A 25,375-nucleotide genomic window follows, 5' to 3' on the forward strand; every position below is an offset into this window, starting at 1 on the left:
ACATGCCACGCAGATACTTTAACAAGATGCTGTGATAGTTTTACAAGCCTGTCTTCTGGGTGGCTCAGTTAGAAGTACAGCGGCTGAATGGTGCAATTCTTTGGTTTTAGGTTTTAGTTTTAGTCAATTGACAAAAATGTCTTTAAAAATTCTTAATTTGCCAAGAAATGACATGCAATACTAAACACGAAAAGTGACAATTTGCCTTGACTTTAAAAAAACAGTGAAGGTTGTTGTGGAATTAATTGCAGGGCCGTTTATGAGCTGGATCATTGCAGGCATTTATGAGCTCACAAATACATAGTAATTCTAAAACAGCCCTAACCCCCACTATTTTTGTAAGACAGACACATAGTTTAATTCTAAGTGATACTTTTTTTTAGTTTCCTCCATTCCAAGATTGCCAGGTAATCATGTTTAGATTTTGTGTGTATGGCTGGCATATAGTTAGATTTACACATCAGTTTTCTTACGCAGGACAACTTGTCAGAGAAGGCAAGGATGAGCAGGTTAACTGACCTACTTGTATCTGGCTTGTTGGAGAGTCAGATTCCCAGAGACTCATCCTTTCATGAGTGTGTTGCTAAGGCTAAGCAAAGAACTGTCAAGAGAGGACAAGTAATTTTCTGGAAACATTTTATTTTTTCAGCAATTTTTACACATTTTTACTCTTTAATGGGTAGGCAATAGTATTGCTAGGCGATAAGGTGTACCAATGTCTTAGTCTTTAGTTTTGTGATTAACAAAAGAGACTTTTTTTTTCAAGATAGGGTTTCTTTATGTAGTCCTGGCTGTCCTAGAACTCACTCTGTAGACCAGGCTGGCCTCGAACTCAGAGAGATCCACCTGCCTGGGTATCCTGAGTGTTGGGGTTAAAGAGGTATGACACCATGCCCAGCTAAATATTTTTAATTCTGTGTAGATCTGTGTCTCTGTATGGGCAAGTTCAAGTGAGTACAGGTTCTTGAAGAGGCCAGAAGAAGGCATTGGATGCCCTGGAGCTAGGTGGTCGTGAGCCCTCTGATGTGGGTGCTGGGAATTGAACTCTGGTCCTCTGGAAAAGATAGATGAACATTTCTTCAGTCCCCTACAATATGTTTTCCTGAAAGGCTTGATCTTGTGATTACACTATTCTCTTTCCTTTTTTTATGTTTGCATGCATGTATATTTGTTGTGTTTTGAGAATAGGCATATGTGAACTGCTCATAGGACAAGCTTAGGTGTCAGTCCTTGTCTTCTACTTTGAGACAGGGCTCTTACCATTCACGACTCCTCACTCCAGGCCACCTGGGCTGCAAGCTTCAGGTATGCTCTTCTGTCCCATCTTGATAAAGGAGCACTGAGGTCCAGCCTTAGGTAGGTTCTGGGGTTTATTCAGAACTCAGGTTCTGAGGCTTGAATGGAAATACTTTACCTACTGACCCATCTTCTCTAGCCTGTCTGTCTGTCTGTCTGTATTCGAATGTGCATATGGAAGCCGGAAGTGTCTTTTTATTTTTTTCCTTATTTTTGAAAACATGGTCTCTGAGTGAACCTGGAGCTCATTGTTTTGGCTAGGCTAGCTGGCTAGCTACCCCCGAGATCCGCTTGTCTCTACTTCCCTTACCTTCAGTGTTGGGGTTACAGATGCATGTCACTGCACCGTAACATTTATATGGGTCCTAGGTCCCCGGACTCTGGTGTTCATGCTTATATAACCATGGGACCATTTCCCCATCTTTGGTGTTTTTCGTGGTGCTGGGTATCAGAACCCAGATTCTTATGCTTGAGTGCCAGACACTGTACCAACTGAGCCATCTCCTCAGTCTCCTTGTCCCCCTTTTTTGGGATTGTCATTTATTTATTTATTTATTTATATCTTGTGTGTACAGTTGTTTTGCCTGCGTGCATGTTTATGTACCACATGCTACAGTGTCCACAGAGAACAGAAGGCATCAGATCCCTTGGAGCTGAATGGTTGTGAGCCACCCTGTGGGCACTGGAATGGGACTTGGGCCCTTTGGAAGACCAGCAAGTATTCCTAACCTTTGAGCCACATCTCCAGCCCTGTGATGGAGTGCTGATGTGTAGCCTAAGCTGGCGTGGTACTCACTGCAGCTCTCTTGCCTTTGAGGCCTAGGATTACAGGCACTGAGTACCATGCCTGGTTTGTAATAGTCTTATGTATCTTTTGTTGTTTTTTTTCTGAGACAGGGTTTCTCTGTAGCCTTGGCTGTCCTGGACTCCCGTTGTAGACCAGGTTGGTCTCAAACTCACAGTGATCTGCCTGCCTCTACCTCTCAAGTGCTGGGATTAAAGGTGTGCACCACCACACCTGGCTGTTTTACTTATCTTTACCATTTTTTTGACCCCCTCTCTGTGTAGCCTTGCTGTCTTGGACTCCCTTTGTGGCCCAGGTTGACTTCTAACTTAGATCTGTCTGCCTCTGCCTTCCCGAGATCACAGGGCATGCACTATTTTTTTTTTTTTTTAATCTTAAAAATAACCTTGGAGCAAGGTGTGGTGGTGCATGCTTACCACTTGGAAGGCAGAGGCAGGTGGATCTCTGTGAATTAGAGGCCATCCTGGTCTACCAAACAGGACGACAGCCAAGGCTACACAGAAAAACCCTGTCTTGAAAAACTACAACCAAACCAAACCAAAACCTCTAACTGGGCATGGTAGCATGCAGCTTTAATCCCAGTACCCAGAAAGCAGAGGCAGACAGATCTTTCTGAATTCTAGGTCAGCCTGGTCTAATAATGAGATATTGTCTCAAATAAATAGATATAAATAATTAAGTAGAATTAAATTAAGTTTTGGGCTACCGAAATTGATGACCCGAGTTCCATCCCCAAGACCCACATGGTGAAGGAGAGGACTGCCTCGTGTTGGTTGTCCTCTGATCTGCACACATGTGCTGTGACACATGTCCCCCAACCCACATAAATAAATGAGTAAATAGTAAGTTTATTTTTAAAAATCTCTGAAGAGGCTGGGGAGAGGGCTCAGTGATTAAGAGCATGAATTGCTCTTGTAAGGACCCAGGTTTGGTTCCCAGAATCCCCACTGGGCAGCTCAGATTTGCCAGGAGCATCTGACACATGTGGCCTCCTCGGGCACTGAAGTGCACATAGCCATACATAGATTGATGAAAAATTAAAAGTAATTTAAAAATTTAAGTATCTCAGAACTTCCCTTCAAAGAGAGAGATTTTTGTTATTTTGTCTATTTTTATTTCTGTAAGGAAAAAGTGTCATCACAGAATTAATTATAACGCTCAACAGGCATAATGGAGAAATTAGTTAGTAAGCTTATCCATCATTATTCTATCACAAATTTTAAATATTGTCAATTCTTGTTATGAGTAGGTAGGAGCAGAAGTTGATTTTTTTTTTAAAGTAGGACATCAGTCATTGAGAATGCTTGGTTTACCATGAAACAAGGTTATTGATCAATCAGTGTTCACACAGTAAATAAGAGTGATGTGGTGCCTAAGTACTGTTTAAATGTTTTTCAGGGGATGATGGTTACGAGCAGATCTCTAGTGATGAAGATGGAATTGCTGACTTGGAACGTGAAACTTTTAAGTACCCAAACTTCGATGTTGAATACACTCCAGAAGACCTGGCGTCTGTCCCTCCTATGACGTACGACCCGTATGACCGGGAGCTGGTGCCACTCCTGTATTTCAGCTGCCCCTACAAAACTACATTTGAAATTGAAATCAATAGAATGAAGGATCAGGGTCCAGATAAAGAAAATTCAGGAGCAATAGAGGCTTCAGTGAAGTTAACTGAACTGCTAGATCTGTACCATGAAGATAGGGGTGCAAAATGGGTAACCGCTCTGGAAGAAATTCCAAGTTTAATTATAAAAGGATTGAGCTATTTGCAGTTGAAAAACACAAAACAAGACTCCCTTGGCCAGTTGGTAGACTGGACAATGCAAGCTTTAAATTTACAAGTAGCCTTTCGCCAGCCCATAGCCTTAAATGTCCGGCAGCTGAAAGCTGGAACCAAGCTTGTGTCCTCATTAGCAGAATGTGGGGCTCCTGGAGTCACAGAGTTGCTACAAGCAGGAGTGATCAGTGTATTGTTTGATCTCCTATTTGCTGATCATGTGTCATCTTCCCTTAAGTTAAACGCTTTTAAAGCTTTGGACAGTGTCATTAGCATGACAGAAGGCATGGAGGCATTTTTAAGAGGAACGCAGAGTGAGAAGAGTGGCTATCAAAAACTTCTAGAGCTCATACTGCTAGATCAGACTGTGAGGGTTGTCACTGCTGGCTCAGCTATTCTTCAAAAATGCCATTTCTATGAAATCTTGTCAGAGATTAAAAGACTTGGTGACCACATAGCAGAGAAGACGTCGTCTGTTTCTAACCACAGTGAACCTGATCATGACACAGATGCTGGACTGGAGAGAGCAAACCCAGATTATGAGAATGAAGTAGAAGCATCTATGGACATGGATCTTTTGGAATCCTCAAATATAAGTGAAGGTGAAATAGAAAAGCTTATTAATCTCTTAGAGGAGGTTTTTCATTTAATGGAAACTGCACCTCATACAATGATCCAACCGCCTGTAAAGTCTTTCCCAACAATAGCACGGATTACTGGACCTCCGGAGAGGGATGACCCGTACCCTGTTCTCTTTAGGTAAGACATTTCATAAGTCATTGGAGAAAAAAGGGTCGAGAGCAGTGAATGGTTTCTTTAGCCAAGTATACCCGAGAGGTTGAGAAAATAGGCATGGGAAGTAATGTAGTGAGTTCTGGAGTGCAGAATGGGGTTAGAACTTTGGTTGAGTAGTTTTTACCTGTAACAGTAGGAGATGAAATATGGAGGAGCTGAGGAGCAGGATAGGAAAGCATTCTCAGAGAGGTGACAACAAAAGCAAGTAAGCAGTGAGGGTGCAGGGCCTGGGGATGGAGCTCAGTAGGTGCTTGTGTGGCTTGCAGAAGCCTCGGGAAGTGGGAGCCCAAAGATCACAAGCATTATGTCATCCTTGGCTGTGTAGTGAGTTTGAGGCCAGCCTGGGCTATGTGAGAACTTGTTTTTTAAAGTAAAAAGAGAGGGGATAAGACAACAGCCAGAAAGTTGTGTCATGGACAAAAAGGAAGATTTTTATTTCATTTTTCTGGAATGGGCAAGCACAGTGGGAAGAGTGACAGTTTAAAACTCAGTAAGGAGGGAGATGTGTACAGTGTGGGAGGAAGTGCTCAGTTACTGGAACAGGGTGTGCTAGGAGGTGAGGTTTAAAGACGTGTGCCAGGTGTGGTGGTATGTGCCTTTAGTCTCAGCACTTGGGAGGCAGGTAGTTGGAGCTCTGTAAGTTCAAAGCTAGCCTGGTCTCCATAGGAAGTTCCAGGCCAGCCAGTCCTACTTTGTGAGACCCTGCCAAAAAAACAGTCTGGTTTTCAAATGGGAGACTTCGGCAGAAGAGTAGAAAATATGTGAGTATGCAAATGTCATTGCTTTTGTAATATTGGAGTTAGATACCAAGGGAATTGAGGCCCTGGTTACTGGTAACTCTATTTTTTTTTTTTTTTTTTTTTTTTGAGACAGGGTTTCTTTGTGTAGCGTTGGTTGTCCTGGACTCCCTTTGTAGACCAGGCTGGCCTCGAACTCACAGCAATCCATCTGCCTCTGCCTCCCAAGTGCTGGGATTAAAGGCCACCACTGTCTGGCTAGAGGGTATTTATTATGAATACTGTGATATTTGTGAACAATTGTTACAAACATTGTAAGAATATTCTGGAAGCCCCAGTTCAAGCAGTGAAAGGATTAAAGGATTTATTTTTAGGGCCTGAAGCTATGGCTCAGTGGTTAATAGGACTTGTCCTCTTCTTGAGTTTGGTTTCCAGCACTCACATGGTGGCTTATAACCGTCAGCAACTCCAGTTCCAGAGGGTCTAGACTGTGTGGGCACTGTTCACACATGGTGCATAGACACATACATGCAGGCAAAAAACCCTTGCAGATAAAGTGAAAATTAATCCTAAAAATTTAAAGTCAAGTTTAGTTTTTGGTAAGTGTAAATTCTGACCTTTCATCTACTTATTAGTAATACTTTAATAGGAGTTTACAGAAGTTGTTCTGTTACCATGTGTAGTGACTACATGTGCAAAGTGTTAGACTTTCAAACTTAAGAAAGTAAAATACTTTTTGTAAGTCAAAGTTAACAAATGTACATTAAGCTAATCTTTGTGAAATTTCTTCCCATTTCAAAATTTTTGGGAAAAACTATTTTTTCCTGAAACTGTTTAAGCTTCATTTCTAAAAAAAAAAACTGATTTTAGAAGAGCTTAGCTAGGCATGGTGGCACATTATAATTCTAGCATTCATAAAGCAAAGGCAGGAGGATTGCCACATGTTTGAGACCAACCTTGCCTACATAGTGCCAGTCCAGCCTAGATTTATAGTGCCTTACCCTGTTTGAAAACAAAAACAAAAACCACAGTTGTCAGTAACATTTATTATGTCTGTTCTGTAGTAGTGGGTACATTCTAACTTCTCTCCTCCTAAAATTATATATACTAGGGGCTGGAGAGCTGCCTCAGTGTTTAATAGCACATATTGCCCTTGCAGAGAACCAGTGTGATTCCCAGCACCCATATTTATAGAGGCCAGTAACTCCCATCTCACAGGGGATCTCATGGTGCTGGCTACTTCAGGTCAAATCTTTAGGGCTGGTAAGATGGCTCAGTAAGTAAAGGGACTTGCCACTAAGCCTGGAGTCCTCAGTTTGATACCCAGAACCCACATAATGGAACAAGAGAACCAGCTTTCTCAGGTTGTCCCCTGATCTACACGCATGCATGCACACTAATGGAGAGAATCAGAGCTTTTAGATTGTCCTCTGATCTATACATGCATGTGCGCGTGTGTGCACGAACACACACACACATGCAAAATATTAAAAAAAGAAACAGTTTTGAAGCCAGAGCCTGGTAGCTGACTCCAGTAATCCCATCACTTGGTAGGGCGGAGGCAGAAGGATTGCCATGAATTTGAAGTTAAACTGGGCTACATAGTTAGTTTGAGACTAACCTGAGACCCTGACTCAAACTAAAAAAGGAATAGTTCTTACATTTGGTATTCTGGAAAAACAAAAAACCAAAAAGCCCAAAAACCTGATATTTAGTAGTAACTACTTATATGCTGCAATTTATACTTTGTGATTTTTTTCTGTGGTGATACCAGCTCATCCTACAGTAACAGTCTAAGTCCACGAGATGTCCCTGTGCTGTATAGACAGTACGTTCCCTGGGCACACTGATTCACAGGGACTGGTGTTTTGTTTTGTTTTGTTTTTTTCTTTTTTATTAAACTTTAAAAAATTTTTACATATACATTTATATTATTACATGTTTATACAATAAACTACCTATAGCAAGAGGAACCATGACACAATCAAGAATTATATAAATGTTACATTCTTAGTGTTTTGGCTATTTGTATTTGACAGCCTTGAAGAAAACGTCTTTTCTATCTTGGTGTGCCTAAAATTCTGAATGTAAATCAATATCATATCTCATCATTATCAACTTAAAACATCTATCTAGACCTAAAAACATACTAACCCCTAAACAACTAAGCTTAATTGTAAAACTAAACTACCTGGTCTTCAACCCCATCAGAGACTTGAGAAGGAATAAAATTGATTAACCTGAGTATACCGGGAGTGCAGGTTAGTAGCTTTCCAAATGAGAAGATGACAGAGACAGTTTGCTACATGAACAGTCACCCAAAACTCTCTATAACATTGGAGCATCATCTTCAGCCTTCTGGCCCAATATATCTGACAGACATATTTGTGAAGTAGGAACTATTGAGGACTTGGCTTATCCTGTCTTGGCAGAGTTTGGCTATTGACTTTGCCTGCATCCAAGTTTGCCCTTTTTAAGGCAGAATTCTGTCTGTGGTAGAAACAAAGACATTTTGCCCAGTGGCTTGTTTGCTATGTTTGAAGCCATCTCCATAAGGAGGTTCTTTGATGCTCATCATCCTTTTTGAGATAGGCTGGGTGTTGCCAGGAGTTAACCTGTCTCATTGTTAGTGAATGTTTAAAATAATAAAACATTTGAAAATGCCATATGCTGTATGTCTCTAAGGTTTTTGAAGACCTTACCTATTTTACCCTATCTTTCTATACTTGTATTTATCTCTTGCACCTAAGATGTATATTCTTGTGATAAAAATAGACTAGTAATTGATATGTCCATGATTTGATCAACTAACAATTAACTTGTATAATTTATTTATTCTAAACAGCCTGCAATAGCACTTTCAAAGTACTGGAAGTAAACTTTGTATTATAATGGAGTTGTATGGGTACAATACCTCATATTAGAGTAGAAATATGTATAATATGTGTGAAGAATACTCTTACATTTGAATTCTATACTATTGTATCTAAAATTACACTTATTTTGCATCTATATACAAAATTCTATACCAGTGAATTAAAAATAACCTTGTGAGTGACAATTGAGGCATTAAGTTGAATAGATTCACTAATCTACTCTTTGTTCTATCTCCCTATGTATTTCTATATTCCCCTTCTTTCTTTTCAACCCTTATCTTCAAACCTAAGAATGAGAGATAAAGGAAAAGAGAGACATCCCTGAATCCAGCCTTGTTTTCTTTCTAAATACAAACTAGTATTTTATAAGTAGTGAAATAGGACCATTTGGTAGGTGGTTTAGAAGCAAGAATCAGAATTAGTCATGATGAAGTAAAAAAGAGAAAACCTGGCTGGGCATGGTGGCGCATGCCTTTAATCCCAGCACTTGGGAGGCAGAGGCAGGCGGATCTCTGTGAGTTCAAGGCCAGCCTGGTCTACAAAGTGAGTCCAGGACAGCCAAGGCTACACGGTGAAACCCTGTCTTGAAAAATCAACAAACAAACAAACAAAAGAAAAACAGAGCGTGCGAACCTGTCATTGGTCATTTCTTCAGGATCTGTTGAATATTTTTTACTTTATTTGATGCCACAGAAAAGAGTTGGTACACTCGCATTGTAATAATTAATAGCTATTTCTATAGTTAAAGCCGTTCATATGTTTACTCTATCCAGTCTGTGTTTTGAGTAAAGGAAGATGCTTTGTGCCTACCTGACACATGTCACTTGTCTTCTACAGGTATCTTCACAGTCATCACTTCCTGGAGTTGGTTACCTTGCTTCTGTCAATTCCAGTAACAAGTGCCCATCCTGGTGTACTGCAAGCCACAAAGGATGTTTTAAAGTTTCTTGCACAGTCACAAAAAGGCCTTCTCTTTTTTATGTCAGAATATGAAGCAACAAACTTGTTGATCCGAGCTCTGTGCCACCTCTATGATCAAGATGAAGAGGAAGGCCTTCAGTCTGATGGAGTTGATGATGCCTTTGCCTTGTGGCTGCAGGACTCAACTCAGACTCTGCAGTGCATTACAGAGCTGTTCAGCCATTTTCAGCATTGTACATCCAGTGAAGAAACTGACCATTCAGATCTCCTGGGCACCCTCCACAATCTTTACTTGATTACTTTTAATCCTGTGGGAAGATCGGCTGTTGGCCATGTTTTCAGCCTGGACAAAAACCTTCAAAGTCTCATTACTTTAATGGAGTACTATTCCAAAGAAGCCCTAGGGTAATTTTCTACTTACTCCTTAAACTCTCAATTACATTAGAAAACTAGATCGCTAATGGGTTAGTGTCCTAATGAAAGAAGTCTGTTTGGCATGTATGCATGTATACCTTAAGATACACACACACACACACACACACACACACACACACATATCTACGTATCTTTTCTCATAACATGTAACTTGATAATTACACATTAGAATAGCAGGAATTTCTGCAGTGTGGCTGGTAACCAATGTGGTGGACTTGCCCAGCTTCCTTCAGTTACCACCTGGTGCTGAGAAAGGTTGCAGCTGCAGTAACCCTCTGCCTTGTGTGAAAGGGAATCTTGGAGCCCAGAAGTACATACCTTACGTTGGTGCCCACACACTTTCACTTTCACCACACTCCTCATTTTGCAATTGTTTGATTGAATTGGAGGGATTGAGGAAGAGAGTGATATGGAAGAGCTGCCCAACAGGGCAGAGGAGCTTGGCATACAAGAAGAGAGACCCGCTCTCTTCCTTGCTTGTGTCATGAAAAACAGACAAGATTGGGCATGTTCAGGGTGGCATGATCATAGTATCATACAAAACGGTAACATCCAGCTAGCGGTTTGCCTTCACGATGGGGTACTGGTTCACTCCTTGTAATTCTGAAAGGCAAACTACAGTCTTCTCTGCCTGGTAGTGTAGCTTTATTCTGTAATGGAAGACTGATGAGGAACGTAGAAGATCACATTTGCTGCTGTTTTTCTAGGTTAGATGAAGATTTTAAAGGAGACCAATGAAGTATACTTTCCAGTATTCATTGCTCATGAAATATGCTTGTTAATATTTCATTGTTCATTTGTTCTTGTTAATTTTGCTTTCTGTTGTAGTGCTTATGAGTTTGTTTTTGTGAGTTGTCTCTCCTTCCCTATGGGTTCTGTTTCTGTAGATTCAACTAACAACAAATCAAAAATGTTGAGATTGCTTCAGCATGGTGGAGCATGCCTGTAAAGTTGAGGGCAGTTTGGTCTACAGAACAAGACCCTATCTCAAGATTGCAAAAAAAAAAAAAAAAAAAAAAAAAAAGCAAGGGAGAAGTGCACCTGAGCCTGGCAAGGAGGTGCATGCCTGTAATCTCAGTACTTACATGGCTGAGGCAGGAGGACTGTGAATTTGAAGCCATCTTTAAATCCTTTGCTACACAGTGAGTTTTAGGCTAGCATGGATCATAGAGTGAGACTGTCTGCACTGAACATGTATAAGCTTCTTTTCTTGTCTTTATTCTGTATACAATGCAACATCTGTTTACGTACTATTTACATTGTGTTAAGTATCCCAAGTAGTCTGGAGTTGATTTTTAAATAGATGGGAAGATATGCACACATTATGTGACACTGTGCCATTTTGTATGAGGGATTGGTGGCTCCATAGATTCTACAATCTGTAGGGGCCCTGGAACCAGTACTCCATAGATACTGAGGGACGATGCTTTTCAGATGAATTGAATGTGAAGTGTAAAATCTGATTATTTTCAAGAAGTTAGGTGATGTCAATAATGTTGAATTGTAAATTTCCTTGATCTTTTTAAAACAACATATAAAAATGTTTAAAAAGTATTCCTGAAAAAGTATTTTCATACCCCACATTTAAAAACCTTATTTTATTTCAGTGATTCCAAGTCTAAGAAGTCAGTAGCTTATAATTATGCATGCATACTTATTTTGGTGGTGGTTCAGTCTTCCAGTGATGTCCAGATGCTAGAACAGCATGCAGCATCTCTCTTGAAGCTTTGTAAAGCAGATGAAAATAATGCTAAGTTGCAAGGTATGGTATCTGGAATTATTTTTTAACATTTGTGATACGTGAAGAGAAAAGGCTGAATTCTTGAAATTGTTGCTGTATCATGTTTGTATGTATGTTCCTGTGTGTGTGGGTTTGCATGCATGTGTGTGCACGTATAGGTCTTGAGGCTAGACCTTTCTCAACTGCTCTCCACTTTATTATTTGAGATAAGGTCTCTCACTGAATGTGGAGCTTGCCATTTTAACTAGACTGGCTGGCCGGCAAGCCCCTGAGCCACATCTCTCTGCCACACTAGTGCTGGTGTTACAGCTGTGTGATGTCTCCTTACCCCGTGCCTGGCTTTCACATGAGCATCGGAGGTCTGAACTGAGAGCCTCATGGTTTTTTGCACAGCAGGCACCTGGCTCACTGAGTCAACCCGTTTTTAATTTCTCGAGTTGCCTTTTAGGAAAAGAGTTTATGAAACTTAAGATTTCATAAAGTATTTTAGAATATAAATGAAAAGGCATGAAAGTGCCTTCCTTTTCCTGAAAAATAGTGGTCTAGCTAATCAGCATAGACAAGCAGTGAGCGGACAGAAGAAATTGCAGGCGTCCATTTGGGTCTGGTTCTGGTTCTGTGTGTACTGCTGTACTTAGATGTTTGCACTGTTGTGGGTTGACTTACAGGACGACTGTTGATTAGCACATTATACTACTTTTAGGAGTAGTTAATTTAAAAATGGCAAGATAAGAAACTGACAGAATCGTGCTAGTGATGTAGCTCAATGTTCAGACACTTCTCTGGCACGCACGACAATCCAGGTTTTACCTAACACAGACACACACACACACACACACACACACGCAAAAGACAAAAGTAAAATTTCTTTTTAAAGGAAGGAGGGCTGTTCAACAAAATGTGTCTTCATAGCTAGATTCTGTTGGCAAAAGTAAAGATAGGGAAATAAATGCTGTATTATATTAGTTTATAATATTTATAAATCTTGTTTTAGTGTTTTCATTGACTGTTGGAATAAATTCACTTTAATTAGGCAGACAGATAATTATTTGAACATTAAAAAAACTCAGAAAAATTAGTATCACTAAGTTTTGAATCAATATAGTAGGTCTCCATTCTCTTTAAAAAGTACATGTAGAGAGTTATATACGTAGGGTGGATATGGTGACGCATGCCCATAATCCTACCATTTGAGAGGCTGAGGCAGGAAGAGCATGCGTCGCAGGCTGATTTGGGGTATAGCCTGAGACCTAGCTTAAAAAAAAAAAAAAAAAAAAAAGAATTAGTTTACCCTTTTGTAAAATCTAGATGATTGAAATGGTTGCATATGTGATATTTTCCTTTAGGGGAAAAGTTTTGTTACAAAGACTTGCCTTAAAAATATTATAGATTATTCTTTTTGTTTCTAAGAACTTAGCAAATGGCTTGAACCTCTGAAAAACCTCAGATTTGAAATTAACTGCATCCCAAATCTAATTGAATATGTTAAACAGGTGAGTAAAAGTTAAAGGGCTTTGATTGTTGCGAAAGTGTGATGATGCATAGTGATAATACTGAAGTTACTGTCTAGATAATGTAGAAATCACAGCCCTGGTTGATTTCCTTTTTTATTTTTTAGATGTATTTTTGTTATTTTATGTGTTCGCATGTTTTGCCTTCATCTGTATCTGTTCACCACATGTGCTGGTGCTTGAGTGGTGCATCTCCATGTGGGTGCTGGGAATCGAACCTGGGTCCTGTGCAGCAATAAGTGCTCTTAACCACTGAGCCAACTCTCCAGCACCCTTGATTGATCTCTTTAACTTTGTAGTATCATATTTTATACATAGGTGTAAATAATCATGTATATGATGCTCTGTTTAAATTACCTGCTACTCCATGTGTGGAGGTCAGAGGACAGCTTGTGGGAGTTGTTTCTTTCTTACACCATGTGGAGTCCAGAGACAGAACCCAAGACCTCAAGCTTTTTAGAAAGTACTTTTACTTGCTGAACTATCTCCGAGGTCCTACAAAAATCTTTAAAGTTATATGCTAATAGTGTTCTAATTTTAACTAATGAAATAATTTAATTCAGAATAGTTGGGTGAAATTTGATATAACTGCTTCCAGATAATTCATGTATGGACCAGTCCTCTCTGTTGTTAATTTTGGATGGTGACAACTGTAATTGAAATTATAAGTTGATCCAGGACAGCCAAGGCTACACAGAGAGACACTGTCTCGAAAAACAAACAAACCAAAAAAAAAAAAAAAAAAAAAAGAAGAAGAAATTCTAAGTTAAAGTCTGTAAAATCTATGATTTGAAATAGTATTCATATTTCATAATGAAAAAAAATCAGTTCATTCATCATTAATCTTGACAGTGTTTTTCTTTTTCTCTTCTTACTTGATCTAGTGTACAGCATAGCAAGATGGGCCAAAGGCACACATACTAACATTTAAAGCTACATTACTATAGACTGAATTATCTTCTTCCCTATGTTTAGCAGATGAGTGCTGTGTGCTTTTGTATGTGAGAGGGGAAGCCCCATTGTTTTGCAGTTGCAGTATATTATTGAAGTAATTTATGTCTGTTGTGGTTACTTTGAAATCAGGCAGATCCCTGAGTTTGAGGCCAGCCTGGTCTACAGAGTGAGTTCCAGGATATCCAAGGCTACACAAAGAAACCCTGTCTCAAAAAACAAAAACAAGCATACTCTTGTTTTTTGTTTTTTGTTTTGTTTTGTTTCTTGAATAGACAGGGTCTCACTGTCTAGCTCTTGCTGGTGTGTAATTCACTATGTAGATCAGGCTGGCATGGAACTCACTGAAATTGGCCCACCTGCCCCTGCCCCTGCCTCCTGAGTTCTGGAATTAAAGGCGTACACCACCTTGTCTGGCTCTTAGGAATATTTTTATCTCCTTGATGCCATTGTGTTCTTACCAGTGTTGCACATGGCATGTGAAACTTTCCTATGTTTTTTTCTTTCATTGTTAATTAATGTTCTTAAACTGAGATTGGTTGTGTACTCTGTGTATGTGAACATGGTAGAGAGATTTCTGATGATGTGTGTAGTGACTATAAAGTGACGAGTTGAAGTATTTACACAGCAAGACGTCTAACTAGCTCTAGAGACTGCGTTACAGGAGTCTACTCTAGAAGTGAGAGCAGAAGGATCAGGAGTTGAGGCCATACTCTACCACATAGTAAGTCAAGGCAGCCTGGGCTACATGAGATCCTGTCTCAAAAAAACCCAAGAGGTCAAAGGAAAGAAAGGAAATTGAATTATGTCCTATAACTAAAAATTTTCAGTTGTGCATGGTGGTGCGTGCTTGTAATCTCAGCAGTGGGGTGGCTGAGGCAGAAGGACTGCAAGAGTGAAACCAGCAGACACTGCCTCAAAGCAAACAGTGCATGGAGGAAGCTCCGCTGGCCGTGTTGGCCCAGACTTCATTCCCAGCACCGTGTAAACAGGGTGAGGTGGTCTACACCTCTAAGGATCACTAGTTCACTGGCGAGCTTGAGGTCAGCCTGATTCTAGTTCTGGAGCTTAGGCTGTTCTCTACGACTATGCCAGGTGACCATGCCAAGGTCACAGTCACGCACCGCTACATCCTGTTCAAGTCTTTCCCTGTTAGTTTTGATACTGTGAGTAACCCTTGTCCTACGATACACCTAACACAGTTGATGATTTCTTGTTGTCTCAGTAATTTGTAGAACTATAAGAAAAAAGGTGAGGGGAAAGGACAGTGGAAAATAGAAGCATATGAGGGAGGCTGGATTTTTTTCTTCCTTTTTAAAGCTAATACCCTGGGACTTAGAAGTTGGAATACTTTAAGTCATGAATGTAATTTTTTTCAAGTTATAAATTTATTTATAATGTTAGTCTGTGAAAGCTACAAAATGTGAACAAAACTATTTGTGTTTGGAAACAAAACATAGTCTGGTATTAAATACAAAAACAATTACAGTTCTTATACTCTCTCTTCTTAGTGTCTGCATTTTAAAAAACAAATGCTATTTAGAATATAAGTGTTTCAAGATTTCCCCTAAAGCTTGAAGGAGGTTTAGTAACTTGCGGCTTTTTAAGTACAGTCTGTGGCACAGTGGTGCCAGAATCTGTAATTCTAGCCACTTATGAGGCAGAGGGAGCAGAGTTAAAGTCTGAGGCTAACCTGGGCACCTCAGTGAATCCTGCGCTCAGGATAAAAAGAACAGCAACAAAAACCCCAAAACATAGAGCTCACTTGTCAGTACAGGTGTTGCTTTACTTGTAAAGAGAAAGTAATATAAAATGGGTATATAGATAAAAAGAATTAGTCTAAATTCTTAATGCAAAGGGTTATAGGTTTCTACTTACTACTTTGTTTTAGTACTTGAAACATGCAAGTATGTTGCATTTGATTTTCTCTACATATCATGCAGTACAAATGTACCTGTGATGGGCTGGAGACATGAGCCAGCAGCTCAGAACAACTGGCTGCTCTTCCAGACTACCCAAGGTTAATTCCTAGCACCTACATGGCAACCCACTGTACCTCTAGTTCCAGAGGATCCAACACCCTCACAAACATACAGATGCAGGCACAACACCAATGTACATAAAATAAAAATAAACAAATCATTAAAAACTGAAAATTATAAGAAAAAATGAAATGTACCTAAGGTGAAATAATTTATGTAAAGTTTTTTAGTGCTAGGGTTTTTTTTTTTTTTTTTTTTAATACTTGTGTCCTTTTTGCTTGTGTGGTTTTTGAGACAGGACAGGGTATTGTTTCTAACCCTGGCTGCTTTGGAATTCACTATGTAACCCAAGGCTGGCTTCAAACTCACAACTGTCCTACCTGGTCAGCCTCCTGAGTGCTGGCATTGTAGGTATGCACCACACACCCAGATTTCTCATGCTTAAAACATGACAACATGCTAAAGTGTATACTTAGAGCCTGTGCTGAGGATTAAACTAGGGCCTTGCACATGCCAGCACTTACTCTGCCTCTAGAAGCCTATATTTTTAACTAACTTGTCTGCTTTTATTTTTTAAAGAATATTGATAACTTAATGACTGCAGAAGGAGTTGGCCTTACCACTGCCTTACGTGTTCTCTGTAATGTGGCGTGTCCACCACCTCCTGTTGAAGGTAATATAATTAATATTCTTTGAAATTGCCATACTTTAATCCAAGTATAAATATCATTTATTAAATATTCAAAATATTCTTGATTATTATAAGTAATTAGACTTTTCTTATTATTTCCTTATCCTACATAAAGGTCAACAGAAAGACCTGAAATGGAACCTTGCTGTTATTCAGCTTTTTTCTGCTGAAGGAATGGACACCTTTATTCGGGTTCTGCAAAAATTGAACAGTATTTTGACGCAGCCTTGGAGGCTCCATGTGAACATGGGGACTACCCTTCACAGAGTTACTACTATTTCAATGGCTCGCTGCACGCTCACTCTTCTTAAAACTATGCTGACGGAGCTTCTGAGAGGTGGATCCTTTGAGTTTAAGGACATGCGTGTTCCTTCAGCACTTGTTACTTTACACATGCTCCTGTGCTCTATCCCTCTCTCAGGTCGTTTGGATAGTGATGAACAGAAAATTCAGAATGATATCATTGATATCTTACTGACTTTTACACAAGGCGTTAATGAAAAGCTTACAATCTCTGAAGAGACCCTGGCCAATAATACGTGGTCTTTAATGTTAAAGGAAGTTCTCTCTTCCATCTTGAAGGTTCCGGAAGGCTTCTTCTCTGGACTCATACTCCTTTCAGAGCTGCTGCCTCTTCCCTTGCCCATGCAGACCACGCAGGTATCACTTCCATATCACATGCATCTTGTAATGACTGCAGTAGCTCCTTAGAAAGCCAGGGATGCTGGTCAAACCCAAGCAAGCCTTCATCCTCCTCCCCCAGAGACAGAGTAACTGAGTTGAGGGAGATGAAACCGAAGCCAGTTGGAAGCGTGGGGTAACATTTTAAGTACCTTTTGTGAAAGTCAGTTTTATTGTGATGTTATGTGTACTTGTACTCATATTTTCCTGTTACTTCACATCTTTTTTCTCCCCTTTATCGTGTTTTAGAATTTGTCAATTAGATTGCTTCACCAATGGACTCTGCTCACTGACTGCCAACCTGAGAACAATTCATTTTTTTATTTTTTTAGACCTGTTGGAATCAAACAATTGTTGAATTGTGTAATAGCGAATTACGTCTTAAGCATGTAGTAAAGGTGTTCTTTTTATAATAGTTCTTCCTGAACTGTTTTGCGACTATAATAAATATTAAAAATCTATGTACACACACATTATACTTTTTTAACAGGTTATTGAGCCACATGATATATCAGTGGCACTCAACACCCGAAAATTGTGGAGCATGCACCTTCATGTTCAAGCAAAGTTGCTCCAAGAAATAGTTCGTTCTTTCTCTGGCACAACCTGCCAGCCCATTCAACATATGTTACGGCGTATTTGTGTTCAGTTGTGTGACCTTGCCTCTCCAACTGCTCTTCTGATCATGAGAACTGTGTTGGATTTGATTGTAGAAGACTTGCAAAGGTATTTTCATTCTACCTTAAGAAGTTTTCTTCAAGTTGCTCTTGACACAGATACCCTCTTTTACATAGTTTAGAAACTAGGGCTTAGTAAGCCTACATAGCACATGGATGTGTAAATACACATGCACACATGCATAAATTAATATATGTAAATCATTTTCTTTAGAAGACTTTATCTTATTTCATATATAAGTCATGTTGAAGGTCTTGGTTTGGGGGTTTATTTTACTTACTTCATTATTACTGTGTAGTGTGTGCATGTGTGCATGTACATGCTCATGTGTGTGTGGTCAGGACTTTATATAGTTGCTTTTTTCTTTCCTTCTTTACATGGATCCTAGGGGCTTGAATTCAGGTCATTAGGGTTGTTCCATGAGTGCCTTTACCTTCTTGCTCCAGGTTCTCATTTTTAAAAATTATTTATTTATTTATTTTTTATTTTATTAATCACTTTACAGCCTGTTCCCAGCCCCCTCCCTCCTCTCCTCCCAGTCCCACCCTTACACCCTCTCCCCTATTTCCCCCCCCCCACCCCCCTTCCCAGAGGAGAGGCTTCCAAAGGGTACCAACCCACTCGGGAGCCTTAAGTTGCAGCAGGACTAAGTGCATCCTCTCCCACTGAGGCCAGACAAGGCGGCCCAGCTACGGGAGAGGGATCCAGAGGCAGGCAACAGGGTCAGACACAGGCCCTACTCCCATTGTTAGGGACCCACTGATGACCAAGCTGCACATCTGCTACATATGTGTTGGGGGGGGGGTAGGTCCGGCCTAAGTTTTGCATTTTTAAAAGGTGAATATAAAGAACTCCTCTGACTTGAAGCATATTATTGAAAACCTGAATTGATAAAATTTTACAGTGACTGTAAACTTCCAGAAAAATTATTATATCAAAGGAATAAGGTGTATATTTTATGCACAATTTGTGTGAATTGATACATAGAAATATTAAATGATACCTTTAAAATCAAGAACCTTGTTTACTGAATATATTAATTTTATTTCAGCACTTCAGAAGATAAAGAAAAACAGTATACTAGCCAAACCACCAGGTTGCTTGCTCTTCTTGATGCTCTGGCTTCACACAAAGCTTGTAAATTAGCTATTTTGCATCTGATTAATGGAACTGTTAAAGGTGATGAAAGATATGCAGAGATATTCCAGGATCTTTTAGCTTTGGTACGGTCTCCTGGGGACAGTGTTATTCGCCAGCAGTGTGTGGAATATGTCACATCCATTTTGCAGTCTCTCTGTGACCAGGTATTCATAGTTTTTTATTGTCAGTGTGTGTGTTAATCTGTGCTTAAGTGCTGTCTTGATGTAAGTCTTGGCTGGTAATAGTACTGTTCATAGTAAGTAATACAGCTTGCTCATCTGTATTATGCCTGGGTTGTTCAGGAATTGGTAAGTGGAGGAAAAGCGAGCTGACTGGGTGCATTATTGTTTTCTTTATGTGGAGATTTTTTTTCTTTTGTATTAATATTGCCAACCTGGGTAATGGCTTTTGTGATAATTTTTCAATACTTTTTATAGCTAATTATATTTACTGTAGTACTTTCCTTCCCTATTATATTCAATTTTATAACTCTGAATTTTGTTTCTATGTTGGTCTTTTGTTTGGATATCTTTTTTGTATGCTTAGTTTTTGATACTGTGTCTTTTGTAGCCCCAACTGCCCTCAAACTTTAGGTAGCCAAGGCTGACCTAGAATGACTGATTTTCCTCCTTCCATCTTCCAAGTGCTGGGGTTACAGTGCGTGCCGCCATGGCTGCTCTGTGTGGACAGAGGCTGAACAGCAGGACTCACTGCAGCTTTAGTGATGCTTCCAGCTGCTCTCTAACACCGCTTTTCTCCTGCTGTCTTAGGAGACAAGCATCTTGCTTTTGTTGTTAGGGATCTTTAAAGAGCATTTCCATGTGTCAACGCATTTTAGCTAGTTTAAATGCTCATGCCACGGAGTCAGCACATGTGATTTTTTTTTTCCCCCAGACAGTATTTTCAGTGAAAGCCTGTGTTGGATGATGGACGCGTGATTTGGTTACATTGAAGACTCAGAAACTGTTTTGCATGTGACTTGTTTCAGAAGTAGGAGACTATAGTTGTGGACCTGGTTGGAAAGTTTAAGGCGCCTGTGATTGGTGTTTATTAAGTACTCACTTTGAGTCCCATGACTGCTGACCTCGCTGCTCTTTCCTTTCAGCTGTCATTCAGAGCTGCCCTTTTTGCTCAGATTTCATTACGTTTTCCATCTGCTGCAAATCTGTGTTTGCATATTCCTGAAAGCCCAGTTGACTTCCATAAAATGAGTAGTGGATGTTTCTTTAGGTGTAGTTAGCTAGACTTGCTTAATATTGGGAAACTTTAATTTTAAAAGTATAAAAAGCAGAGGGAGACATTTACTGAAGACTGCCTGGGCTCACAACTATCTATGCTGGGATCTGATGCCCTCTTCTGGCCTGCAGGTATACATGCAGGTAGAGCACTCACATACATAAATAAATAATCTTTTTAAAAAGCTTCTTTGCTCTAGTCACCTCTTCTTATGAAGCTTTAGTTTCCAATATTGATAAGTGGACTAAAATTTCAGCTAAAAATTTTTATTTCTAGAGCCTGGTGTGGTGGCGCATGCCTTTAATCCCAGCACTCGGAGGCAGAGGCAGGCTGATCTCTGTGAGTTCGAGGCCAGCCTAGTCTACAAAGTGAGTCCAGGACAGCCAAGGCTGTTATACATGGAAAAAAAAAAAAAAAGAAAGAAAGAAAATAGTTATTTCTATAACCTAATATAATATTATATATTATTTATGTATTTCTTTCTAGATGCTAACATAATGTTATATTCCTCTATAATCTAAAAAGAGTATAAGTTAGTGAATAATAGACTGATTTAAGGTATTTTACAACCAAGGGCTTTTAACCATTTTAAAATTGAAATTGCCAAGCTCAATTCTTTGTCTGAGACTTTCATAGACACATATAATGTGTTTTGATCAGGTCCACCCATCACCTTTGTACCTTCCTGACCAGGTCACCCCAGTTCTAAGTCTGTCTCCTTAGCACTATTATCTCCCAGTTCTACATGTTGCTTTTTTCCTAACCCACTGAGTCCACTTGGTGCCCCCAGCAATTACATGGATGTAGGACCATCTGTCTAGGAACGGGTGGCCAGCCCTCCTCCTCTGCTCCTCTCTGGCCACCCTCCCGCCTGTGTTTGTGTCCTTTGCCTGCATTAGTCTTCACTTCATCTTCACATCTCATGTAGTACTATACTCCCCAGGCCTCTTCAAAACCTCTTTTCCCCTTACACAACTCCCTTCCCAGCTTCATGATCTATACTGTGTTCATTCCCACACAAATGACATGGAAACCAGAGGCTATGATCCACAAGAGAGAGACAACAATGGTGGCATTTGACTTTCTAAGATTAAAACTAGGTAGATACCGACAAGTAGCTGGTAATGCCTGACCTTGTATGTATGTTGTTAGGCCCATGTGACTCCTCTGCCCTTGCCAAAGACAATGCTAAACTCTTTCTTGCAAATAGAAGATAAAATTTTAAAGGTTTTTTTTTTTTTGTTTTGTTTTAAGGTAAAAAATACTATGAAGGAAAATACTGTGTCTATTTCCTTACATATACATTTTTACAATAACTTTTTATAAAAGAGCATATGTTCTATGTTTGGGGTGGGACCATAACAATAATCTCAACTTTTTTATTTACATGTATGGTTGGTTTGCCTGCATGCATGTCTGTGTACCACATGCATGCCTGCCACTGGCAGAAGCCAGACGAGGGCGTCAGATCCCCTTGGATTAGCGTTTCATTTGCTTGTGACCATGTGGGTTCTAGTAATCAAACCCTAGTCCTCTGGAAGAATAACCAGTGCTGAGCCATCTCTCCAGCCCCCACCAGTTAAATTTTAATGAGATTGTTACTAAACATGAATTGGTGTGTGTTCAGAAATAACAGTGGAGGGTGATGGTAATAATCATCTGCACATGTTTCTCCCTGCCCCGCCCCCAGGACATTGCATTGATTTTGCCAAACCCTTCTGAAGGTCCTGTCTCCGAGCTTGAACAGCTCTCCAACTCCCTACCGAGTAAAGAGTTGATGACTGTGATCTGTGACTGCCTGCTGGTGACTCTAGCTAACTCCGAAAGCAGTTATAATTGTCTGCTGACGTGTGTTCGCACGATGATGTTTCTTGCAGAGCATGATTATGGATTGTTTCACTTAAAAAGGTAGGCTTTGCAGAATTTAATATCCTGGGCCCCTCCCCCCATTTAGTTAATCTGTACTTACTACGGAAGGTTGAAAGTATGGTTTCTTTCATAGGAAAAAATTTGTGTATGGCACAGTTTTTTCCAGTTAGTGATAGACTTTTAAAATCTCTTCAAACTGAGTTGTTTTCTACTTTCTGAAACTTATGAATAGAGCTGTTGCAAGTCTGCATAAGGGTTTCTTTCTGTGTGCACCTGAAAACTTAGTTCTCTTGGCTAGATGTCTCAGTGGAATTACTGGCTCATGTGATAGCCTATTTAACCTGATTGAACCTGATTGAAAGCTGCCAAGCTGTTTTCCAAAGTACCTCCCTTCAGCAGTGTGTTAGAGCTCCAGTGACTTCTTAGCCTCACCGGAACTTCACATCATCAGGGTTGTTTTGTTGTCATGGATCCTTTCTGTATTGCCTAGGTTGGCCTCGGACTCCTTGCTTCATTCCTCCATCTCAGCCTCCAGAGTAGTTAGGATGAGGAACACCTGCCACCATGCCGTGGCTTTGCCAGTTTTTGTTTTGTTTTGTTTGTTTGTTTTCCTATAAGACATTCTAAAATATTAGGTATTGTTTGTTTGTTTGTTTGTTTGTTTTTGTTATTGATGTTTTAGGGGTTGTTTGAGACAAGCCACTGTTCTATAGCCCAAGGTGGTCCAGAACATGTGATCTCCGCCTCTGGAGTGTTAGGATTATAGCAATGAACCAAATGCTCAGTATAGGCTCTAGGGTGTTTTTGTTGTTGTTGTTTTGTTTTTTCAAGACAGTGTTTCTCTGTGTGGCCTTGTTGTCATAGACTTACCTTGGAGACCAGGCTTGCCTCAGACTCACAGATATCTGCCTGCCTCTGCCTCCCAAGTGCTGGGATTAAAGGCATGCGCCACCACACCCAGCTCAGACCCTGGTTTTTGATACAGCACGCACAAATATAACTCATTTGCTTAAGGTTTTATGTGGTCCCTAGTAATTGAAATGATCTAGTTTTGATCCTCTTTTTTTTTTCATTATCATCTTTTTTTTTTTTTTTAAGGTCTGATTTCATTCCTATTTGTCATGCCTTTCTATCTGACCCTACCAAAAAGTTCTCAAGAGCAGAGAGCTGATCTTTCTCCCATTTATGTTGCTTTACCATGCATATGTGTCTTACACAGTGGCATCTCACAACCTGGCCCGTTTTATAGATGGAAACACCGCTTGTTTAATGCTAATATCATACTTATTTCCATTTGGCTGGTTATGGTTATGGTGTAGCTTAAAAGACAACTGAATATTGAAATGGTTTGCCCTTGAAGTTCTGTTGAAACTAAGTGCATAGACTACTTAAGATCAGGATTTTAGACTCACACCAAGGTTTTTTTTTTGTTTTACTTTTTTGTTTTGTTTTTTTTGTATACCTCATAACTCACATATCTCTTTATTTATGATAGAAATTTGGTACACTACAAAGAATGTTGTACACATTTTTATGTGAACATATATACTGTCATTTCTCTTGGGTGTACAGTGAATGTTAGATTTGCTGTTAGAGTTTATGATAATTTCATTTATCTTTTTGAGCAACAAATTATTTTACATAGCAACATCACCCAATACATCCACCAAGGGGGTTTTTTAGTGCAAAAGTCTTTGTGTGTTGGGGTTGTTAAACTGTAGGCCGAGTCCAGTTTTCTGTAGTCATTGCAAATAAGGTGTTGCTGGAGCCCAGTCCCCACTGGGCCAGTAGTCTGCAGTAGTACCACCTTCATTGTATATAGCCCACACAGCCTAAATATTTACCATCTGGTGTTTTGTTGTTTTGGTTTTTTTTTTTTTTTTTTTTTTTCTGTTTTTTTGAGACAGGGTTTCTCTGTGTAGCCTTGACTGTCCTGGACTTGCTTTGTAGACCAGGCTGGTCTCGAACTCACCAAGATCTGCCTGCCTCTGCCTCCTGAGTGCTGGGATTAAAGGTGTGTGCCATCTGCCGGGCACTGCCTGGTTCTTAAGCAGAAGTTCATTGATCTCTGCTCTAGACCTTTGATTTCCTTTGTTATTCTTTGAAACTCCTAAGTTAGGTTTCCCAGGTTGGTCTCTGAGATAGTGTTAACCCTCTTATGTTAGGGAAACCCTCACATCATGGAAAGAAATTTAATTAGGGAACTTACAAGAGGCTTGTGTTAGGTTTTGAGAGTTTAGTATTTGAGGGAAGCTTTTAGAAAATGCCAGAGCATGGCGATATATACCTGTGATCATCACACCTGGAAAACTGAGGTGAGAGGATTGTGAGCTTGAGGATAGCCTGCCCTGTATAGTGAGAGCTCCCACCACAAACAAACAAACAAACAAAAGCCAAACAAACGAGAGAGGAAAAAAAAGAAACAGAAAAAGAAAGATTTTGTATAGTGAGAGCTCCCACCCCAAACAAACAAACAAGAGAGAGAGGAAAAAAGGAACAGAAAAAGATTTAATTGAAGATTATAATGAGCTGATTGGTTTTGGTTATATATATATATATTTTAAAGGTTTTTCAATGCAGGGTTTCTCTGTGTGATAGCCCTGGCTGTCCTGCAACTCTCTTTGTAGACCAGGCTGACCTCAAACTCACAGGGCTCTGTGAACATGTTTTTTTTTTTTTTTTTTTTTTTTTTTTTTTTTTTTTTTTTTTTTTCACCATGATCAGGTTATCTTTATTCCAGAAAGGCAGAAATGGTCCCCCAAGCAATAAATAACTCATCACATAGACTCAAAAAAAAGAAAGCATCTATTGTTTCTTTTTTTTTTTTTTTTTTTTTTTTTTTTTTTTTTTTTCTTTTTTTTTTTTTTTTATTAATTTATTCTTGTTACATCTCAATGTTTATCCCATCCCTTGTATCCTCCCATTCCTCCCCCCCCCCATTTTCCCATTATTCCCCTCCCCTATGACTGTTCCTGGGGGGATTACGTCCCCCTATATATTCTCATAGGGTATCAAGTCTCTTCTTGGCTACTTGCTGTCCTTCCTCTGAGTGCCACCAGGTCTCCCCCTCCAGGGGACATGGTCAAATGTGAGGCACCAGAACACGTGAGAAAGTCCTATCACACTCTCCACTCAACTGTGGAGAATATTCTGACCATTGGCTAGATCTGGGAAGGGGTTTAAAGTTTACCTCCTGTATTGTCCTTGGCTGGTGCCTTAGTTTGAGCGGGACCCCTGGGCCCTGTGAACA

At 39.8% G+C, this 25,375-nt stretch overlaps 1 protein-coding gene and 1 non-coding gene across 3 annotated transcripts in view; one reads left to right on the plus strand and one right to left on the minus strand.

Moving 5' to 3' along the window:
- Virma (vir like m6A methyltransferase associated) overlaps positions 1-25,375 on the plus strand; it is a 63,255-nt gene that overhangs the window by 20,713 nt on the left and 17,167 nt on the right. For both annotated transcript variants that reach the window (XM_051160292.1, XM_051160285.1), the window contains exons 8-16: positions 3,500-4,640; positions 9,127-9,615; positions 11,253-11,407; positions 12,797-12,879; positions 16,410-16,503; positions 16,637-17,181; positions 17,693-17,928; positions 18,932-19,184; positions 21,947-22,164. In XM_051160292.1, the coding sequence (XP_051016249.1) occupies positions 3,500-4,640; positions 9,127-9,615; positions 11,253-11,407; positions 12,797-12,879; positions 16,410-16,503; positions 16,637-17,181; positions 17,693-17,928; positions 18,932-19,184; positions 21,947-22,164 (3,214 nt within the window). The remainder of the gene's footprint in view (positions 1-3,499; positions 4,641-9,126; positions 9,616-11,252; positions 11,408-12,796; positions 12,880-16,409; positions 16,504-16,636; positions 17,182-17,692; positions 17,929-18,931; positions 19,185-21,946; positions 22,165-25,375) is intronic.
- LOC127208032 (U6atac minor spliceosomal RNA) lies at positions 21,345-21,465 on the minus strand. The gene has a single exon (XR_007833049.1). It is a non-coding gene; the product is annotated as a U6atac minor spliceosomal RNA (small nuclear RNA).

Source organism: Acomys russatus, chromosome 2 (genome assembly GCF_903995435.1).
Source record: "Acomys russatus chromosome 2, mAcoRus1.1, whole genome shotgun sequence".
NCBI lineage: Eukaryota > Metazoa > Chordata > Mammalia > Rodentia > Muridae > Acomys > Acomys russatus.